This window comes from Centrocercus urophasianus, unplaced genomic scaffold (assembly GCF_019232065.1).
Source record: "Centrocercus urophasianus isolate 14NV4802_14NV808 unplaced genomic scaffold, USGS_Curo_1.0 seq_16, whole genome shotgun sequence".
In the NCBI taxonomy this organism is placed as follows: Eukaryota; Metazoa; Chordata; class Aves; order Galliformes; family Phasianidae; genus Centrocercus; species Centrocercus urophasianus.
Window position 1 is genome coordinate 2,552,307 of NW_024884711.1, and position 19,431 is coordinate 2,571,737.

At 39.3% G+C, this 19,431-nt stretch overlaps 1 protein-coding gene across 7 annotated transcripts in view; it reads right to left on the reverse strand.

Moving 5' to 3' along the window:
- The window catches only part of ELMO1 (engulfment and cell motility 1), a 290,710-nt gene that overhangs the window by 130,527 nt on the left and 140,752 nt on the right, over window positions 1-19,431 (reverse strand). For 6 of the 7 annotated variants that reach the window (XM_042817235.1, XM_042817234.1, XM_042817233.1 and 3 more), the window contains one exon: window positions 16,682-16,790. In XM_042817235.1, coding sequence (XP_042673169.1) covers window positions 16,682-16,790 — 109 coding nt within the window. Of the gene's footprint in view, window positions 1-16,630; window positions 16,650-16,681; window positions 16,791-19,431 lie in introns of those variants that run through there. The other variant, XM_042817240.1, reaches the window with a different exon arrangement.

Sequence of the window (19,431 nt, forward strand, 5' to 3'; positions counted from 1 at the left end):
TTTTTAACCTACAGTTTGGGGGAAAAAAAAAAAAACCCTCTTTTCCTGCCCTTAGAAATGCAAAGTAGTTATAACTGTTTCACTTCACTGCAACTACAGATTCAAGTCTATTACTTCGGGTAGTATCACTAGACAGAGAGTAAATTGCTATTCAGTTCCTTCCCTCACAAGATGTCAATTTCTTTTCTTTTTTTTTAATTCCACACATATCTCCAAAGCGTAGCCAAACAAACAATTTTCATAACACAGTTTTATTTCCGAATCCTCCTCTTATCTCACCATACAACCAGATTAAGTCATGGAAAAAGAAAAAAAAAAAAAGTTAACCACCATAAATAGAACCTGACATTTTATGTTTTACCCAGTTACGAATCTTACCAAAGAGTTGCCAAATGGTTTGGCTTGGAATGGACCTTAAAGGGAGGCATTCAGTTCCATACAGAACCAGGCTCCCCAGAACAGAGAAAAACACCTCGCAGTTCTCATCCCACTGTGCATCATTATAAACTTTAGGCACACTATAATGCATAAAGACTTTAGTGATACTGGCAGCATTAGGAGGCTACTGCCTGGATATTATTCTTAGCTTTATTATGTCCAACAGAGTGACCTATAAATCACAGCAATAATATTGAACTCTTCTTTATAAAAAGCTTTGTAATTTACTGATATAAAGTACTGTACATAATGTTATAGTGGAAATAACAATGACCATTTCTATAGTAACTTGACTCAATATAGTCCTGTAATCTGATTTATTTAACCTAAGAATTGGATGAGAATAGAACATTTCACACACACATATACACATATACAAAATCCAGGTTTTAATTGAGAAACAAATGAAAACCTTGAATACATTCAACCAATCCACCTCAAAAACACTAACTCTGACAAAACATCACTGGTCATCTGGAAGAACTGAAATGAAAATGTGCTCCTGTTCTTTGGGATGTTGACTGTGCCATCCATGCATATCAACTATGAAACAGACAGAACCTTCAAGCCCAGGAAGCAGATGGCACCAGCAAGCACACATGGACATGCACAACTCCAGTCAACAGTATTTTCAATGACAACATCAGTTCTTTCCTGAAACTGCCAAGCTTTGTTTAAGCAACACTTTCTAGCTCAGTATCCAACTACAGACTCATCTTCCTTGGCACAGGCGATTGACAGGTTGCTGGGAGAATTAATTAGTTATTCTGGAGAAACTGGATTAAGGTTATTAAGGTATGTCTTACTAAAAGCCCTAAGAAAGAAGACTAAGGAAAAAACCCATCAAGCATCATCCCCAAGATAGCAAACAAATTAAACCTCTCCATTGATTAATTAAAAATTTCACTGCAAATAGTTAAGAGCTTTCAAAAAGATGGAAGACTTATTACAAGAACATTTAGGTAAATGTTACCTTCACTGCATCTTTCTCAAATGTGCTTCAGTTGAATGAAAGCTGAACTAGACACAGTTCAGCTGAAACTGCTGCTCAGTGAAAACTGAGCAACAAAGAGCAATTTAAAGAATTTTTTGCAACACCTGCCTCATCAACATCTGGCTTGTGCCACTGAATGCCAATGACAGGCAGGCTATAAACCTGTCAACTAGAAGTCACGCACCGAAAAATTAAATTTCATTAATGGAATCAAATTTGTGAGCTCAAGCTGGCAAATCTACATCATTTAATAAATTAGTGAAAGCCTACAAGCATCCAACATTAGGAAGACTAAACTCTTTTCCACACAATGCAGTTCTTCCTTTTTGCCATCTTAGCCACATTTGTATTAAATACTCATTCAGCTGTGCCACTATCACACCTGCTCAACTCTGTTCCTCTGAGTGGCACAGAAGAATCTGATTTCTGCTCCTGCCATCACAAAATCCATCAGTTCTTTCCTTTTCTAGCCCCATGGTATCTATTCAAGTTCATCTTCAATCAACACAAAAGCTAAAGTGACTTGCAGAAATCAGTATCTGTAAGCCAACTGACTGTTTTGAAAAAGGATGACTATAAATACAGGAGACAGGAAAGGACAGAAAAACTTTAATTTCATAGGAAACGATCTTATTGCTACATGCAGTCCATATCGCTGCCTATATCATGCACCTAACACCCACCTCCCATTCCTGCAATCCTTCCCCTCCGAACACATTGTTTATCTGGCTCCTTGTGATACTCTTCTTTCTCTGCCAGGAGGCTGCATTCCCTGCTCACCAAGATGAGATGATACAGGTTCATGCAATTTCCCAGAAAGCAAAAGTTTTCACTTTGGTACAACAGTGACATTTCACCTCTAGAAGCAATGACTCCATCATATTTAATATTGCCAGCGTTACACTTCTGCTAGATGGAGAAAGTTGCACTCAAACAACGTATTTCAAAGAAACTGTCAACGTCTCAAAAGCAGAAAAATCTCTACTGAGTGCATTGATCTCAGCTTTCAAAAGTTAATTTCTGGAGTTTCTACCTCTGGGTGGTAAAGAGCAGCAAAGGCCTTGCTTTCTGACAAGGTATTCAGCACATAGAAAATGGAGCCCAGTGGACTTTGAGCTCAAAGCACTGCAGAGCTGAGGCATTCAAAGGTACCAGTCACTGTTGGACAAAGCCTCAGCCACTGCCTAAACCCTTGCTAATTTTGCTATGATGTGGCCATGCCGACACTCAAAAGGCATCCCCTACTTTAAGCCACTTTTATCTTCCATTAAAAAATAAACATCGCTTCCAGTGCATATGAAATCTTGAAAAAGCCTAGTGCAACCCATTGCAGAGCTGCTGCTAACACGATACTAACACAAATCAATCAGAACAGGAATGACAGCCATCATTCTCATTCCTGACACACGAGACAGACAGAAGACAGCTGAATTTTTTTGAGAAATAGGTCCCATATATGCCATACTTCCCTTTCTCTTCCCTCCTTAGGTCTAAGTTATATCAACGAACACTGAACACATCCTTGGTCTGACCTTTGAAATTCCAGGTGTAATGAATAATGAAGAGATTATAATGAAAAGATAATACATCTATGAGAAATGCAAGTAGTCTATCAGCATTAAAGATTTGTCACTAAATTGATTCTTTTATATCTTAAAACCACAATTAGCTTTTTATATGCACCAAAATAAGATTAAATATACATTTGTAAGACCACAAGATTTAGAACACCATCAATCTGTTCCCTGTGAATGGTACTCCTGAGATTTCTGATCAGGCTATAATAAAAGCCTTTGGCACATGAGAAATGCAGGTGGTAAAGGGAAAAAAGCTGAAGTCTTGCTCCTGGGAATTCTCAAGTCATAGCTCACATCGCCTCACAAATGTCTATGTAATAAAATGGAATTCAGAAAACAGAAGTTCTACTGCTGTATGGTTCTTTTAATCTCTGAGATGGGAGTGAGAGAGAAGCAATCCCTCTCTCACATCTCGGACAGATATTCCCATTGCAGTAAAATAGACACTGCCACAAGATGACCTGTAATATGGCTTATCTGGATGGAAAAGCTGAAAGGCTCAAGATAGCAGAAAAAATTTTCTTTGAAATATTCTGTATGTTTCATGGGTTTCACTCCATGTTGAGCAGGGCACGAGTGAAAACAAGATGAAAAAGTATGTGATATGTAAGCATATGAAAAACAAACCTTGCTTTCCTTTAGCATTGGAGACCAGGTACAACCAATAAGTATCATTACCGTAGCTTAACTGAGCGAATTTCTCGTTACTCACACACATCTGGCATTTCAGGGAGAAAGACTAAACCACTCCATACAAGTTTTCAAGTGCATGCAACTTTCTCTCTTTTCCCACATCATTAATCTTTCTCCTCCTGCCTGAAGTCCACAGGGAGGCAGCGCTGAGTGGAACAGGAATTTGGAGAGCTGTGTGTATGCAAGCACACAGCAAAGTGTGCCTGACTTGGAAGAAAAGTGAGCAGATGGGCTCCCTCTAATGAGATGATTTACAGAAGCATACCCTTAAAAACGAATGCTTGATAAAAAAGAAATAAAACAGGCTTCCTCTAGATGCAGTTTTTCCCCAAATACAACTGTCTGGTTTTTTTTTAACGTTGCTATACCAGATGTGGTAAGTCACAGGGGACAAGTCTGGACTCCTCTTTTGCCTCCTGATGTGTTTTTGTGGTTCCAAGAGTCATCGTTCTGTGCATCAGACACTGAGGGTGATACAGGAAAGCCAGACTCACATAGAAAACAAGGAAAGGAACTGGAATCACATCTCAGCAAAGTACAAAGAAAAGATTCTCAAAAAAATATTGGGAATGTATCTTTTCTCAGATGTATTAAACCTTAATGCACACAACGTTGTCTTTACTTAATCTTTAATTCTGATAGGAGATACGTAGATTAACTACCTAGCTTTCATCCTGGTTTGTTAACGTGTTCTCTCTTTCCTGTGGAACTGATACCACAAGAACATGCAGGACAACAAACCTTCACACAGCTGCCTGCTATTGACAGCAAGTTTGTAAGCCGATAAACTACAAACATTTCACGTTGTTGTAAAAACTTATAATATTGTAGACACGTTTGTACAAAGCTGCCTTGCTGGGGGAGAAGATTAAGAGCATTTAGACACAAAGAGCGTTGAAAAGAGACTCTTAAACCTAGTACAACACAGCAATTTTGAACTCTTTATACCAACATAAAGGCTTCCTCCACTGGGGCTGCTTAGCCTGGTGAGAATGAGCCACGGTAGTGAGACAGACATCAATATTCACATAATTGTGCCCATTTGAAAAGAGTGCATGAGAAATTTAGCTGTACACCTCCAAATGCTTTTCTGTTTGTGCCTGAATTCAGGTTAACCCAGCTTATATTTTCCTCTTTCCCATGAGGAAGGAGGTACAAGAAAATCTATACAAAAATAAAGTCTATCTTGCTCTTCAAAAATAATACATAGGTTTTGCTTAGCCGTGGTGGGATCATAAATACTTGACACACACACTGCAATTCAACTGCTTATGCTAATCATATGGTACTGCTTCTCTTTTCTGAACAGATGAACATTTTATAAGCCTGTAAGAAATCCTGCAAAAGATTACTGCAACTCTGAATTTCGAGGGGAAGTGAGAATAGCTGAGTAAATTAGCCATTATGCAAGAGCACATTCTGTGTACACAAACTTGCTGAGTACAACCTACTGCTGAGGCGTGACGTCAAACCTTTCTGCATCCTTTACAACTGCCTCTGTGTCAAAGCTCCAGCAAGACACTGGGGGAGTACTGTTCCCTGCTGTATTAAGTGAAATCCAATCTCCAATGAAACACCACTTGTGGTATGACCATTCGTGCACGTGAAGCTTTGCTTTCCATTAATACTTGTACCATAAGATCAGATTTTGCAGAAGTTCATGTAATGGGAAAATAAAAGGAACACGTACACTGCAGAGGAACTTTTAAGCAGGAGTGGATAATAGGTGGTTTTTTTTCCCCTAAATTTGCCCGTTTCTGTTTAACAGTGACTGTAGCAGCTTTACCAAACATCTGTAAAAACATTTAAAAATTCATAACTTAGCAGTGACAAGGAGGAACCTTTTAAAAAACATTCAAAATGAATAGATATCTGAAAATATATCTAATCACTTCAAGTTGTCACCACCCACCCCTGGAATCTGGAGGTGGAAAAGAGGAGGAAAAGAGGAGGAAAGAAACTGATGATGATGGAAATGCTTCGTTATTTGTTCATTGTCAGTGAGCAGAGACAGAAATAGCCATTCCAGTGCACTGAAACGATGTGTAAATGTGTCTGTCTGAGGGTCAGCTCAGCTTTTTCAGAGCTAAGTAATGCAAGATGATGCTGCTACTACAGCTAACAGGAAAGTTTAAGGGATATAAAATCAACGAGATTTTAAACCTTAACACTCATGAAGATGCCTGAAAATTTCAGCTGAACATCTCCATCATTACCTACTGTTTCTAATGCCTAATCCAGAAGTTATTAAAAAAGTCACACATACTTTTTGTCACCTTGAAACTCCATCCAATCTACTGCAATCAAAAGAACATTTGAGAACTGTACCTCTGTTTTATATTCCTAAACCCATCCCAACACATGCAGAGAAAGGTATCTCAAAAAAACAGACGTCTAAAAAGGGCCAAATAAGAGAGATTGTGTGGTTTTTAAACCAGCCTTAGGATGTCCATTCCTAATTTAAAAATGCTGCAGGAAGACTGCCTTGTCTTCTTTTTGCTCTGAATTGTCTGGTAAGGCAACATTTCTTGTGTTTTAGATTGCAGAATGCAGAGACTGGAATAGTTCCCCAGTTGGAGCAAACAAACCAGACCTTTAAAGCAAAATAGTTTTAAATATCCAACTATAACTTCACATAAGAGAGGGAGAAGGAGAACAGAAGGAGAGGGAGAAGGAGGAGAAATCACCTTCCAGCATTTTACTGGCATTTCTGAAATCAGTTCCTGAATTCTGAATCAGTTCCAAGACTTTGGTACATAATGGTGTAAGAAAAGAGAAAAGCTAAACATGGTCACATTCCATCTCCTCACTTGATAGTAGCTTTCTACAATTACCCTTAAAGGCCATTTGATTTGATAACAAACTCACAGTGATATAAAATTTACATGTTTTTCAGTGACTTATTAATATGCAAATATTAGGGTAAAGATTGAAAATGCAACTCAAACATTCCTGAAACATGATGGTGTGCTATTTAAACAGAAAGAAAATTAAATGGCACATCAGCATTGCACAGATAAAGTACAGTCAGGGAATACAACAGGTTGAGTTCTAGATTGGTTGCACTGAAATTCCTGCAGATGTGGTAAATGTTCACAAAAATCAAAACATGTAATTTCCAAATGCAAGGAACAAATTATTATCATCCTTTACAATACACAAGAAGAAGGAAATGGAAAGGACTGATGGCTACACACCCCAGGACTTGCTTCCAAACATCTGCCTGTAAAGCACAATACCAGCTCACAAGTAATCCTCAACACTTGTAATGCCTTCAAATACAGCACATCAGCAAAATTCTATTATATACTCATGATACTCTGTTCCCTTCCAGATTATAAGCTTATGGCAAAACATAATCATGGGCTATTACACAGGACAAAATATTCTCAAAGGTAGAAGATGAACATGTGAAAACGTACGGTTTTAAGTTGATCACTTCTTTTTCTGATTTGCTGATTGATGCTTAATTCTCATTGAGTGCTTACAGAAGCCCAAAGAACAAGTTATCAGAGGTCTTATTTTTAATTTTACTATGAAAATATCAGCTATACTCTGTGCTGAGATAAGCTTAAAAATGAAAGGAATCCAGCTGAAAAGCAACCAATCAACCCAAGGACTCATTACACACAGGATTTATTGTGAGAAGCTTATTAAAATAAATTTAAGGTGGAGGAGGTGATGATGAGGAGGGATATGCTACTCGACCGTGTACTTAATAACAAGGAAGGGCTACTAAGGGATGTGAAAGTTGGGGGCAGTGATCATGAGAGAGTGGAGTTGAAGATCTTAGATAGAAGAAGCAAAGTAATAAGTAGAATTGCTTCCCTGGACTTCAGGAGAGCTAACTTTGGCCTCTTAAAGATCTACTTGGAAGTATCCCATAGGCTAGAGTGTAAGAAGCTAAGGGGACCCATGAGTGCTGGTTGGCACTTAAACACTACTTCTTTCCAAGCTCAAGATTGGTGTATCCCAAAGAATCAATGCACACAAATTCATTGGCCCCAATGAGATGCACCCATGTGCGCTGAGCGAACTGGCAGAGGTGATTGCTGAACTGTTCTGTATTGTCTTTGAAAGGTCTTGGTGAACAGGAGAAGAGCCTGAACACTGGAGGATAGCCGAAGTCTTTCCAGTCTTCAAAACTGGCAAGAAGGAGGATAAGGGAATCTACAGGCTAGTCACCCTCACATCCGTCCTTGGAAAGGTAACGGAACCTTGTTCTGGATACCCTATCCTAGCAATTGGAAGAGAATGTTATCAGGAAGAGTCAAAATGGATTCAAGGAGGAAATCATCCTTGGCCAATCTGCTATGATCTTTTGTGATCTTATATTATGTCATTTAATTTAGAATTTACAATTCTGTGATTCTGTGATTCATCTCTGGCTGGGGAGATGGGGAGAGAGAAGCAGATGTTATCTACCTTGATTTCAGCAAGGCATTTGATGCTGTCTCCCACAACATCCTTGTTAAAAAATTTAGAAAGTCTGAGACAGATGAGTGGATGCTGAGGTAGACTGAGAACTGTCTGACTGTCAGACCTCAGAGGGCTGTCATCAGTGGCACAGAGTTTGACGGGAGGCTTGTAACTAGTGGTATTCCCCAGGAGTCAGTGCTGGGTCTGCTCTTGCATGACATCTTCATCAATGACCTGAAGGAAGGGATAGAGTCCATCCTCAGCAAGTTTCCTGATGATACAAAACTTGGAGTAGTGGCTGACACACTGGAAAGCTGTGCTACCTTTCAACAAGACACAGACAGACTGGAGAGCTGGGGAGGGTGGGAACCTGATGAGGTTTAACAAGAGCAAGTGTAGTCTTGCAGCTGGGCAGGAATAACTGCATGCATCAGCACAGGTTAAGGGATGATCTGCTGAAGAGGAGCTCTGCAGAGAAGGATCTGGATGTTCTGATGGACAACAGTTTGGCCATGAGCCATCAGTACGCCCTTGTGACTAAGAAGGCCAATGGTATCTGGGGGTGCCTTACAAAGAACATAGCCAGAAGGCCAACGGAGGTCATCTTCCCTCTCTGCTCTGCCCTTGCTAAGGCCTCATTCAGAATACTGTGTCCAGTTCTGGGCACCCCAGCTCAAAAAAGACAGGGATCTCCAGAAGGACTCCAGTGGAGAGCAACAAAGATGATTATGGGCCTGGAGCATCTCCCACATGAGGAAAGGCTGAGTAGCATGGGTCCATTCAGCCTGAGGAAAAGAAGACTGAGCAGAGATCCGATTAATGTTAATAAATATCTAAAGGGAGGTGAAAGGCAAACAGATGAGGTCAGGCTCTTCTTGGTGGTCTGTAGTGACAGGACAAAGAGTAACAGTCTAAAACTTGTACACAAGAAGTTCTGTACAAACATGCGGAAGAGCTTCTCTATGTTGAGGGTGGTGGAGCACTGGAACAGGTTGCCCAGAGTGGCTTGGAGTCTCCTTCTATGGAGATATTTAAGACCTGTCTGAATGCCTACCTTTGCAACTTATTGAAGGGTACCTTCTTTAGCAGAGAGGTTGGACTCAATGATCTCTAGAAGTTCCTTCTATGATTCTGTGATCATGTCAACAATCTCTTTAGTACTTATATGGATACAAACAACCAAATATATTTCAAGCCTGGAAAACCTACCTCAGATGAACAAAGTTTCCAACACTTTTCTTAAGCTCCTGGTCACTTCATACACGCTTTTAGCTAATATAAAGCATAATAATGCCTTTTTTTTTTTTTTAATTGTCTGACATCAAGAGGGTCTTTGATGTGAAGTGGGGATGATGAGTCCTTTCTTAGATGTTCAATAGAATAATTAAACTGATACTCTGTAGTGTTAATTAGGAGAGAGGAAAAAAAAAAAAAAGCCCACCAGTCACTTTGGGGCATCATTAGCAAGTAGCTTAGTAAGCTATGTAAATACAAAATACAAAGGCCTAGGAAAACCAAGCAAAACGCTTGGTCCTGAATGAGTTAAGACACAGCAATTGAAGCTGGAAGAATAAAACCTACGTACATGCATCTGTAATGAACAAGACTCAAGGACAAGAAATAACAGGTTATCTCAAACTTAAGCCATGATTTTTTTCTCTTGGAAAGATCCAGGAAAATGTCACAACTCTCTACAACAAAAGGGCACAGTGCACTGAAAGATACTTGAGGGCAAGTAACAGTCTTCAAAAAATCATTTGCATGTCTAATAACTTCCCACAAAGAGTTTAATTTGTTCAGATATCCCCAGTACACAATATTAAGAATTAGGAGAGCCTAAATTCATACAGCAGCTTGGTTTCAAAGACAAAGACCAGGAGTCTAGGTGGGTTGTGCATGCACATCTCCCTGTTAATGAATGCTCCCTGTGACAAGCTGCTGGAGCAGGCAGCACATACTTACATTCCCATAATGACTTAGCAGCATATACAGCCACACAACTAGCACAGTACTGCTTCACCAAAAAACTGGTGAGATGAAATTAGGCAGGCTTCTGAGGGCCTATCATGAGAGTGTGGACAGGCCTACCTGTACGATGAGGGAAAGAAATGAGAGAGAAATGAGATCCCTTGAGTAGAACTAGGGGCATCCTGCATCAAAATTATCACAAGTAGTTCTAGTGATGCTAGCTATAAAATGAATAGCTTTAAGTCTGCGGAGAACAGAGGCAGTGAACATTTGGGTTATAACTGACTGAAGAAATACAACCCCATCTTGAGGATTCACCTTAGCTCCATCCCCTGACATCATATCATGTTTACATTTGTTTTTGTAACATAAGCCAACTCTCCAGGTTATTTGGAATTCGTCTCCCAGAATTCAGAACTGTCCTTCCTCTCCATTACTAGAAGGCATTAAAGCTTTATATTTAGAAATCAAACTGAAATTGTTTTTTGGTTTACACAAGCTGGCTATGAAATTGATCAAATTGAACAAAAATGTTATAAAACAAGCAATTAACTTCCTTGACGTGTAGGTAAGATATATACCCTTAAAATTGCAGCAAAGTTTCTGCTAATCCCGGCATGGAGAATGCCATATGCAGAGTAGTTAAGTACAGCTAAAGGGGCTGCACTTCTTTACAAGGGTGGCTTTATTTTCCTTTTGAATCCTTCATCATGAAACAGCAAAATGTAACCCAGTTGGATTTAAAATACCTTTAAAGCTCTGAAGTCCCCCTCACAGGCTCAATTTTTAAAAAGATATTTACTGTGAACCAAAAAAAAGTTTTTTAAAAATAAGGAGATACAAGTTATCAAGTATTTACTTAGAATAAACAAAGGTTAAAAAAAAAATCTAAGATTAAAGTTTTCTGCTAGAGGGCTTGATTGCCCAGTCAACAGCAATCCAAAAATGCCTCCAGTGCCATGAAAGCATCCATGAAGATGCATGTGTAGGAAGCACCTGGGACAATTAGTGGTACATTCAACTACCTCAGAGCCAAATCAGCAGGGGCTTGTTAAAGAATATTCACTTGCTCAAGAAAAGAGACGTTATCTGCATTTTAAAGTCTTATGCATTTCTCAGAATTCTGAATGTTCTTTAGCCTTTGCAAGTACAGCCTTGTCTCAGGAAACATAGGAAACTGTTCAAGCTGGCTCTCATTTTAGCAGACTACTAATGGGTTTGTCCTTTAACCCCCAAATCTTTCTGGGTTTCCAAAACCTTGAGTTCCTCTTTTTCACCTGCACATCTTTCTATTTCCAACCTGAAAATTCTTTAGTGTTCCCTACGCAAGCATTTCTGAAGTACACAAAGCAACATATAAAACACACCGAAAGTTGCTACTAAAGCAACACCGAGTTGAGTTTTTAAACATTGCTCAATTCTGTGTACAATAAATTTGGCAACTATACGCCTCTTTTAAACAGAGCAATTGCAAAATTTCCAGTCTGCTGCATGGAAGTGCTGTTAAACCATGAGATGTTACTGCAGAGCAGAAGCACAACTTGTGACAAAGTCCAGAAGATTTCATCTACTTTTAATCAACCTATTATAATAGCAGGAAGTAAAATAGGGAGGCTCACAATGGACTGAACGATCATTTTGCTTTTAAGTTCTATCTGTTCAGGATTAACATGACACTAAACAATGAGCAAAGTGTCCTAAAATGTTTCCAGATAAGAAACAAATTTTTGGCTATATGTCAGCTGTGTGAAGGAACACGCAAACCTGCAGACAGGAACTTCAAAAGCCTGAATAGCTCTCCAATGCTTAGAAGAAATGCAGAGTTTTCAAAATGAAACACATTTTGAAGATCATAATTAATCAGTTGGTTTTGCCTTTGGCAATAATCCAACAGATTTACCCATGTCATCTGGGATGCTGTCATACACCTGCCCAGACTCCCATGTTACTACATTATTCATTGTAGTTTTAAAAATACTACTCGAATTTGCTTCCAGTGACCACGTTAAAACAAAAGACAGACTTTACCACGATACCCAGTTTGCCAAAGACACACACCCCACTAATCACAGGAAATCAACAGTTTTTTTCCCTCTCCATCATTCTGCAGCTTTGTTCTGCTACTTCCCTAATTCAGCATCCTTACTGACAATGTCTGTGCTTTATTCCTACTTTGAATTTATCAGGCTTTAACATCCAGGTCTTGGTTCTTGCTGTCCTTGTCATTACCAGATGAAAGAGCTCTGCATATCTAATCAAGTTTACCTCTTGTTGTCTTTGGAGAAATTAATCAATTTCTAGGAATTCCCTCACATCCACAAATCTTCCTTGCCACTAAAGTGATGATTTTTCTTTTTTCCCCACACTCCATGCTTACAGAAAAACGAATAAATGTAATTTTAAAGAAACTAAGGAGTCCTACATCTGGAACATGAGAAGCTTAAGCTTTGCACAATACAAATCAAGTTACAGTCCCTGCTCCAGAGAGATCAAAGACTGAAAAAAGCAGATGTATGGCTGTAGACAGTAGGAAATAAACCATGAGTGGGGTGCCTCACTGACCAACCCAGCAACTGTATTAACTTTGAGGCCAATAGTGCCACGTACACAAAGTAACCTTCCAACATCTGTCTACTGTTCCTCAGCACAGAGGTAGCAATGAATTATCTTGTCCAAAAGGTGCCTGCAGCAGCTTTGCTCGTGTTCTCAGGGATTGCAGTGGATGTTTTGCAGGAACTCCATAGTTTACCATAGACATGAAGAGATCATGACTTTTTAAATTAAGAATAGGTTAATTCCAAAAAAGAAAAAAAAAAAAAGAAAAAAAAGAAAAAAAAAGAAAAGATCTCCTGCAGAATAAAGAAGTTTCATTCTCTCTTTCCTGAGGGACTGTGCCACCAAACAGGAGGGAAGGAATGCCTGATAAAGTGAGATTTCAGTAGCACACAAAAATATAACTCAGATGACTTCACAAGTTATTGACTTTGCATTAAGAAGGGCGAGCGTATTTAATGTCTCTATACCTGGAATGGAATTTGCTGGTAACGTTTCCAAAGTAACCCTTAAAATTAAAGATCAACACAGCTGTTAGATTTTTTTCCCCCCATTACTGACATCGTTTTCAAAGCTGGCTGAATGGTGTTTACCATGTGGCCTTCACTCAAGATCTGCTGACCTTTTCCTATGAGTAAGGGTTATCTGAGAAGTGATTGTTTGGGCAAGATGATAAAGATGTGGATATAAGGAAGAAGGCTTTTTACAGCGAGGGTGGTGAGGGACTGGAACAGATTGCTCAGAGATGCGGCAGAACCTCATCCCTGGAGACATTCAAGGCCAGGCTGGATCAGGCTCTGAGCAACCTGATCTAGCTTTGAGTCTTCCTGTTGACTGCAGGCGAGTTGGACTAGATGAGCTTTAAAGGTCCCTTCAAACTCTAGGGATTCTATGCCTCTGTGATTCTATTCTATGCGTATATGTAAGAATGAATCAGCTAAAAAGCTACGATAAAGGAGATTAGACTTTCTTTTTAACTATTTTATTATGCATTAAGGATAGGATTAAAAGTTTGAGATTGCTATTTTTAAATTGCTCTCTTTTACAAAATACCTCCTTGGTAAGATAAGTTTTTCAGCTTCCTAACAAACACCTCCTGACTCTTTAAATGCTAGAGTCTCCAGAAGATGAAATAGGAAGAAGAAGCATGAGAACGCTAAAAATTCCCTTTTCTAATTTTATTTACTATTTCTGGGGCTTTTCTCTATTTAAATGTAAGAGGAGGAGGAGGAGGAGGGTGAAAAGGCAATTCGCTTTCAAGAAAGGGGAAAAAAAATTAAATATGACATTCAGTTATAAAAATACTGGATTTGCTGAAGCAAAATGAAAAATCAACCCAGGCATGCCCTCAAGTGTATAATGCTGATCGTGCAGTGACCAATATGCTTTCAGGGAAAGAACAGAAAAACACCCTACAATACACACAGTGGATTGTGCTAAGCAGAAAAAAACTTCCAGGCCCTTGCAGCAATCAGCTTACTCCTCGAAGCGTGAGATTTGATGACCTTCATCTCAGCAGGCACAACCACGAGCATTACTATATACCTATTAAATACCCAGCACGTTCTATTTGACAAAAGAGACAGTGATGCCCATTTCAATTCTGCAACCGGGGCAATAATTGCAATAAAATCTATAGCAAGAACATACGTGAACAGCATAAAAGGAGTTATAAGGCACTGGCATTCAGATCTTTTCTTCTGATGAAAAATGTCCTATAAATGAATCAAGTCAAACAGAAGCCCGTGAAAATTAAATTCTCCACAATAAGAAAGCAGAAATACCCAGAGAAGATGTTATCTGACAGAGTCTTTAGAACAATATACATCTCTGACATGTGCCATAGACCCCTGTGGTCTGTCAAAGTCTGAGTGCAGATTTGTCCAGAATCCCCTAAACACTGCCCATCAAAACAATCACATGGGAACATAAGCAGCTCAACATTTGTGCCCTGCTCAAAAAATACAGCAAACCTACTCAGTCTGACTTGCCTTAACTACAGAATAACTCCAGGCATGCAATGATATTAGCTTATAAACATCTTCAGACTGTGACAGCACTGAGGACAGCTGCCTGTCTGCACACATCACTGATCCACTGTTCATCCATCAGCTAAAATCTGGTGATTTTTTTTTTTGTTATTATTTAACTACAGCATTACTGTCTGCCTATAAAACCAAGCGTCTGTTGAGAAGACGTTCTTCTCTGAAGCATATATGTCATGATGGAGGTTATCTTAGTTTTCATAGCTACTAAGGGGGAAATACAAATGGCCTGCTCCTGGCAAATTTGTCAGTGCATCAGAGTTGTGGAGTGTCAAAGAACCTTACCCTGTAGGAGGGGGATGAGAACAAATGCTGGAGTGAGAATGTGACTGTCTGATGTCAGCTTTAATGCTCTGCTAGGATGGATGCAGTGCTCGAAAGGACCAAAAATAATGGTAAAATGTCTTCCTGCTGCCTAAAGGTATTTAATGCAATGGAGTAAAGGCAATATAATCAGCATTAAAGTGCTCTTCATAAATAATGGACAGTCTAGCAGCTTTTATCTACTCTGTACTTCAAGGAAGTTTTTACTGTTGAATATTTCATGAGTAAAAGGTAATTTATTGTAGCTTTTAAATTATAGACTTCAGAAACTATTAGAAACAAGTTCTATATCCCTGTACAATAATGACCAGTTATGAATTTCTAAAGAAACACTGGCAGCTTTAAATGCATATTCTGAAACATAACACTTATGAACTAGCAGAGACACCTCAGCCCAAGACTGTAGCTGATGATTTTTGAGACGTCCAATCCTATTCATCAATACAGTATTTATTTGCAAACACCTGAATGTATATTTTCCTAACACGTCAGTTCTAGTTTGCACTTCTCAACAAAATATACTACTGATCACAGGTCACTTAGGATGCACATCTGTGATAGTAATTTTCAAAAAATCTGTTTCCTGTATATCATGGTAAAAGTGTGCTTTATCACAGCCTTTGTAAGTTACAGGTAGAATTCCACATAAACAAAACCATTGAGGAAGTGTACTGGTGAACAGGAGAATCATCAAGATGAATTAGAAGTAACCTCAGCTCCCTCCCCTGTGAATATAAAGCTATGATGCAACCTTGCTGCCACATACAGAAACAGACGATCTGGAGATCAGTGAAACTTCACAGAAACCCCTGGTGCTACAGCTGGTTCCTATCAACAGCAGCACCAGTGCATTTCTCAACATCAAACCTGCCTGTACTATTTCACAGAGCTACGAAAAGGCACCACCACAGGAACTTGCTGCAAACAAACACACCCATCATCCACTGACTTGCAGCTTAAGCAACACCAAAGGAAATGGCACTAAGGCATTTAAAAGCAAACTCCCTCAGCCAGAGCACGAGCTATTCCTGGGAAAACTTTTAGTTTTTCTTCTACCCTCACGTTTTCAAACTGTACAGTTACTCTAAATAAAGATACAATTTTCTTTCTGAAATTAAGGTAGCAAGAATGACTTTCATATTCTCTTTATACAATAACTGAACCCCCAACTCAAAAGTCTGAGAACAAAGAGGTTAGAACACGAATACTTGTATCTCCAGAAGTTAGAAACTTGTTCCTTCTGTATTAAAATACAGTATTTCATTTCACAGTGTTAGAATAAATGATACAGAGTAGATAAGCAATCAAAATGAACGATTGTTCTATGCATAAACTAACCCAAAGATAAACCCATGGAATGGTAAGAGAAAGAAGTCTCCTCCACTGAGGTTAACCAAGCCACTGGGTGGGACATGAACTGATCACTCTGAAAATTATGCCACTGCCCTGTTTCATTCAGAGGAAATTGAAAGATAGGATGCCCCTTTCCCATACTCCACTCCCATTCCTGGAATGCCTGCAAATTAGTATGATACATGGAAAAACAGGTGCGGTCATTTTGAACGTTAGTGTTCAATATATAAGCATACTGAGAAGAATTAAATGACTGTTTCATGTACCACTGAACTCACTCCGTGATTCTTAGAGGTCAAACAAACGGGCCAACTTACGTAGCTCTCCTACTTTCAGTATTTCACACAGCATCTTTGTGAGCTCAATGCTACTTCGGCCAAACGGGCACTCATGCTTGTCTTCTCGACTACTGTTCTCCAGGACAATCTGAAGTAGGAATCAAAATGGAAAATCATCAGTATGAAGAATCCATCCGCTGAAGCACTGTCCTCCACACCCAACATTTACAAAACATTTACCAGGATGCATTTAGTAAATTTTTCATACGCTTCCATCTTTTCCCCAGCTAACTGGCAGAACTGAGTTAATGCAAAAAAAAGTCTTAAAGGAGAAATGTTGCCTCCCTGTGCCCAAAGCTGCAATACAGAAGCAGTGCCATTCCAGGGCTGATTCAGATGCTTTGCCATTCCTATGCAACACTGTTGTTCTACTCCAGCAGAATGAATTGCAGCAGAAACCAAAGAAAAGGAAAAAAAGAGAGAAATAACTTCATATCAAATGTTCAGGTTAAAGGAAATGAGATAAAATGATTTAGAGTCATGAATACACCTAGAAGGAACTATAAATAACAGAAGATGCATAGCTGGATCCAGACTCACAAAAGATCCAAGTGTCAAAAATCATGCTCAAGCCATCGTGCTCAGTTTCTCCGTTACAGAAGAAACTTGCACTTGTGTGCAAATCGTTTCAGCAAACTATCACTCTTGCATCAAGCAATGAATGCAGCAAAAACAATTCAAGGAAAGTATTTGTATTCCCAGTTGAATGATAGTGCAAAGGAAATGGGGAAAAAAAAATAACTATTTGGGCATTTTTGCACCATTAAGTTCTGCTCTATCAGTCCTCATTCAGAATAAATCCTTCCTCGGCACTACAACTAAAAAAGAGGTTACATGGTGGGTGAAAGATGAGTTATGAAAATAATACAGATTTCATGAAGGTGTGAACCTGAAAAGAAAGTAAAATAGGGTCTGGAGAAAAAAAAAAAAAAATCAAAACAGATTTGCAATAAGAATTGTCATTGCAGTAACAAACTTTGCTACTGGCTTCAAAAGAAGAAAAAAATACAACCTAAACAGCTGCTGCACAGCTTGGGAGTGAGGGAGAGAGAAAAAAAAGAATTTCAGAGGTAAGACATATTGCCAAGCACCAAAGAACCTCAGAAGCTCTCTAAATTTTATTTGCAACCAAGTGTTTAGACATTGTTCTCTGATTTGCATTCCTCCTGTCTCCTTAGCTCCTATTTTCATGTAATTATTTTTTAGTCTTTCAAGTCTGTCAGCAAGGAAGGCTTCCCAAAAAGGTAAAACAACTCTGCTTCCCAGAGTGACGGCTGTGCTCCTCTCTAGGAATCCTGGAGCCCCTACTAAATCCTGATTTGTAAAAGGCTCCTAGGCTGGAACTTTGCCCAAAACGACCTGGTGGTGGAAAGCAGGTGTGATGCATCACTGGATGCCAGCAAAACCTTTCCCACTCCCCCAGGTCTCAGTAGTGACTTCACATATCCATGCCCTCTCATGAGCATAAGCCTTTGCCATCAGGATTAGTAAAAGTATGGAAAAGAAAGAAAGCCAAATCCAGGTAGGAAAGTATTTGCTTCACACGGCATGCCCAAATCTCTTCAAGCAAAAGTATCTATTTTAGTCTTTCTGTACAAAGGGCAACTTCTTGCTGTTACTCTGCTTCTAAAACACCCTCAGGGATGTAAAAAGAATGTTGTTCTTTGTGTTGTGAGAGTAATTGCTTTGCTTTGTTTTTCAGTATTCTTTGTCTATTTACCACCTAGACTTCCCACCAGAAGCTGAGAAAGTTACTTGGGATTTCGCAAACATTTGACCCTGCCAATTTTTGCTAGACTTTCCCAGCAGGGTGGCGTCACACTCAGATTCACCACTCTGCCAAGAAGGCCTACTTTTCCTTGTCAAATTTTTGGCTCAAATGAAATCTGATTGTTCCACGTCACATCTGGGCAACAGCGGTATCAAAGCAAAGAAACACCCCCGCAATTTTCATTTCACATTGCAGCAGCCACTGTTGAAGGAACGTGCGAATATGACTTTGCATTCGGGATGAGTCACCCTGCTTCAGTCTCTTTCATGGAGGTCAGAGCTACATTTCCAAACCTGAACGCAGGAGCAGCGACAGACTGGCACACGTGCAGTGCAACACCTCCCTGGGATCACGTCCCCTCTTTTATTATTATGCATTTTATCTCTCACATAATAAAACATAAAATCTGCATACTGGAGCAGGGGGCTGCTTTGACATAGATTTAGATACAACAGAGAAACACTGGTAATAAAATCAGTGAAGAGGCAAAATGAAAGGGGAAGGAGGAGGGGAAGGGAAGCACTCAGATCAGCAAGCCTGCTGGCTTCTGGCAAATGCATTTTGTTGAGTTTCACATTAACTCGACACATTAACATTTCATGAGCACATAAATATTTAATGGTGACACCATATATGCATATAATGTAAAGCAGAATTACAGCAATCAATAAGAATGCCAGAGAAATAGTTAAGGAACTGCATATTGCAATACAGCAAATTAAATGGCAATTTGAGTATGTAAAGCAGCTTTGAAATGATTCTCACTCACAGACTCTGCAAGTATCATCTTTTAGAATTTGTTTCTGCAAAACAAAGCAGAGCTGACATATTACATTTCTGCAGGAAAGGAAGATGGAATGCCCTTTACTGCAACTAAATATCTGTAGGTAAATTTGACAGATATGGATCTTCCGTTAAGCAAGAGCAATGGTAAAAGGGGGGCTGGGAAGGGAGAGCT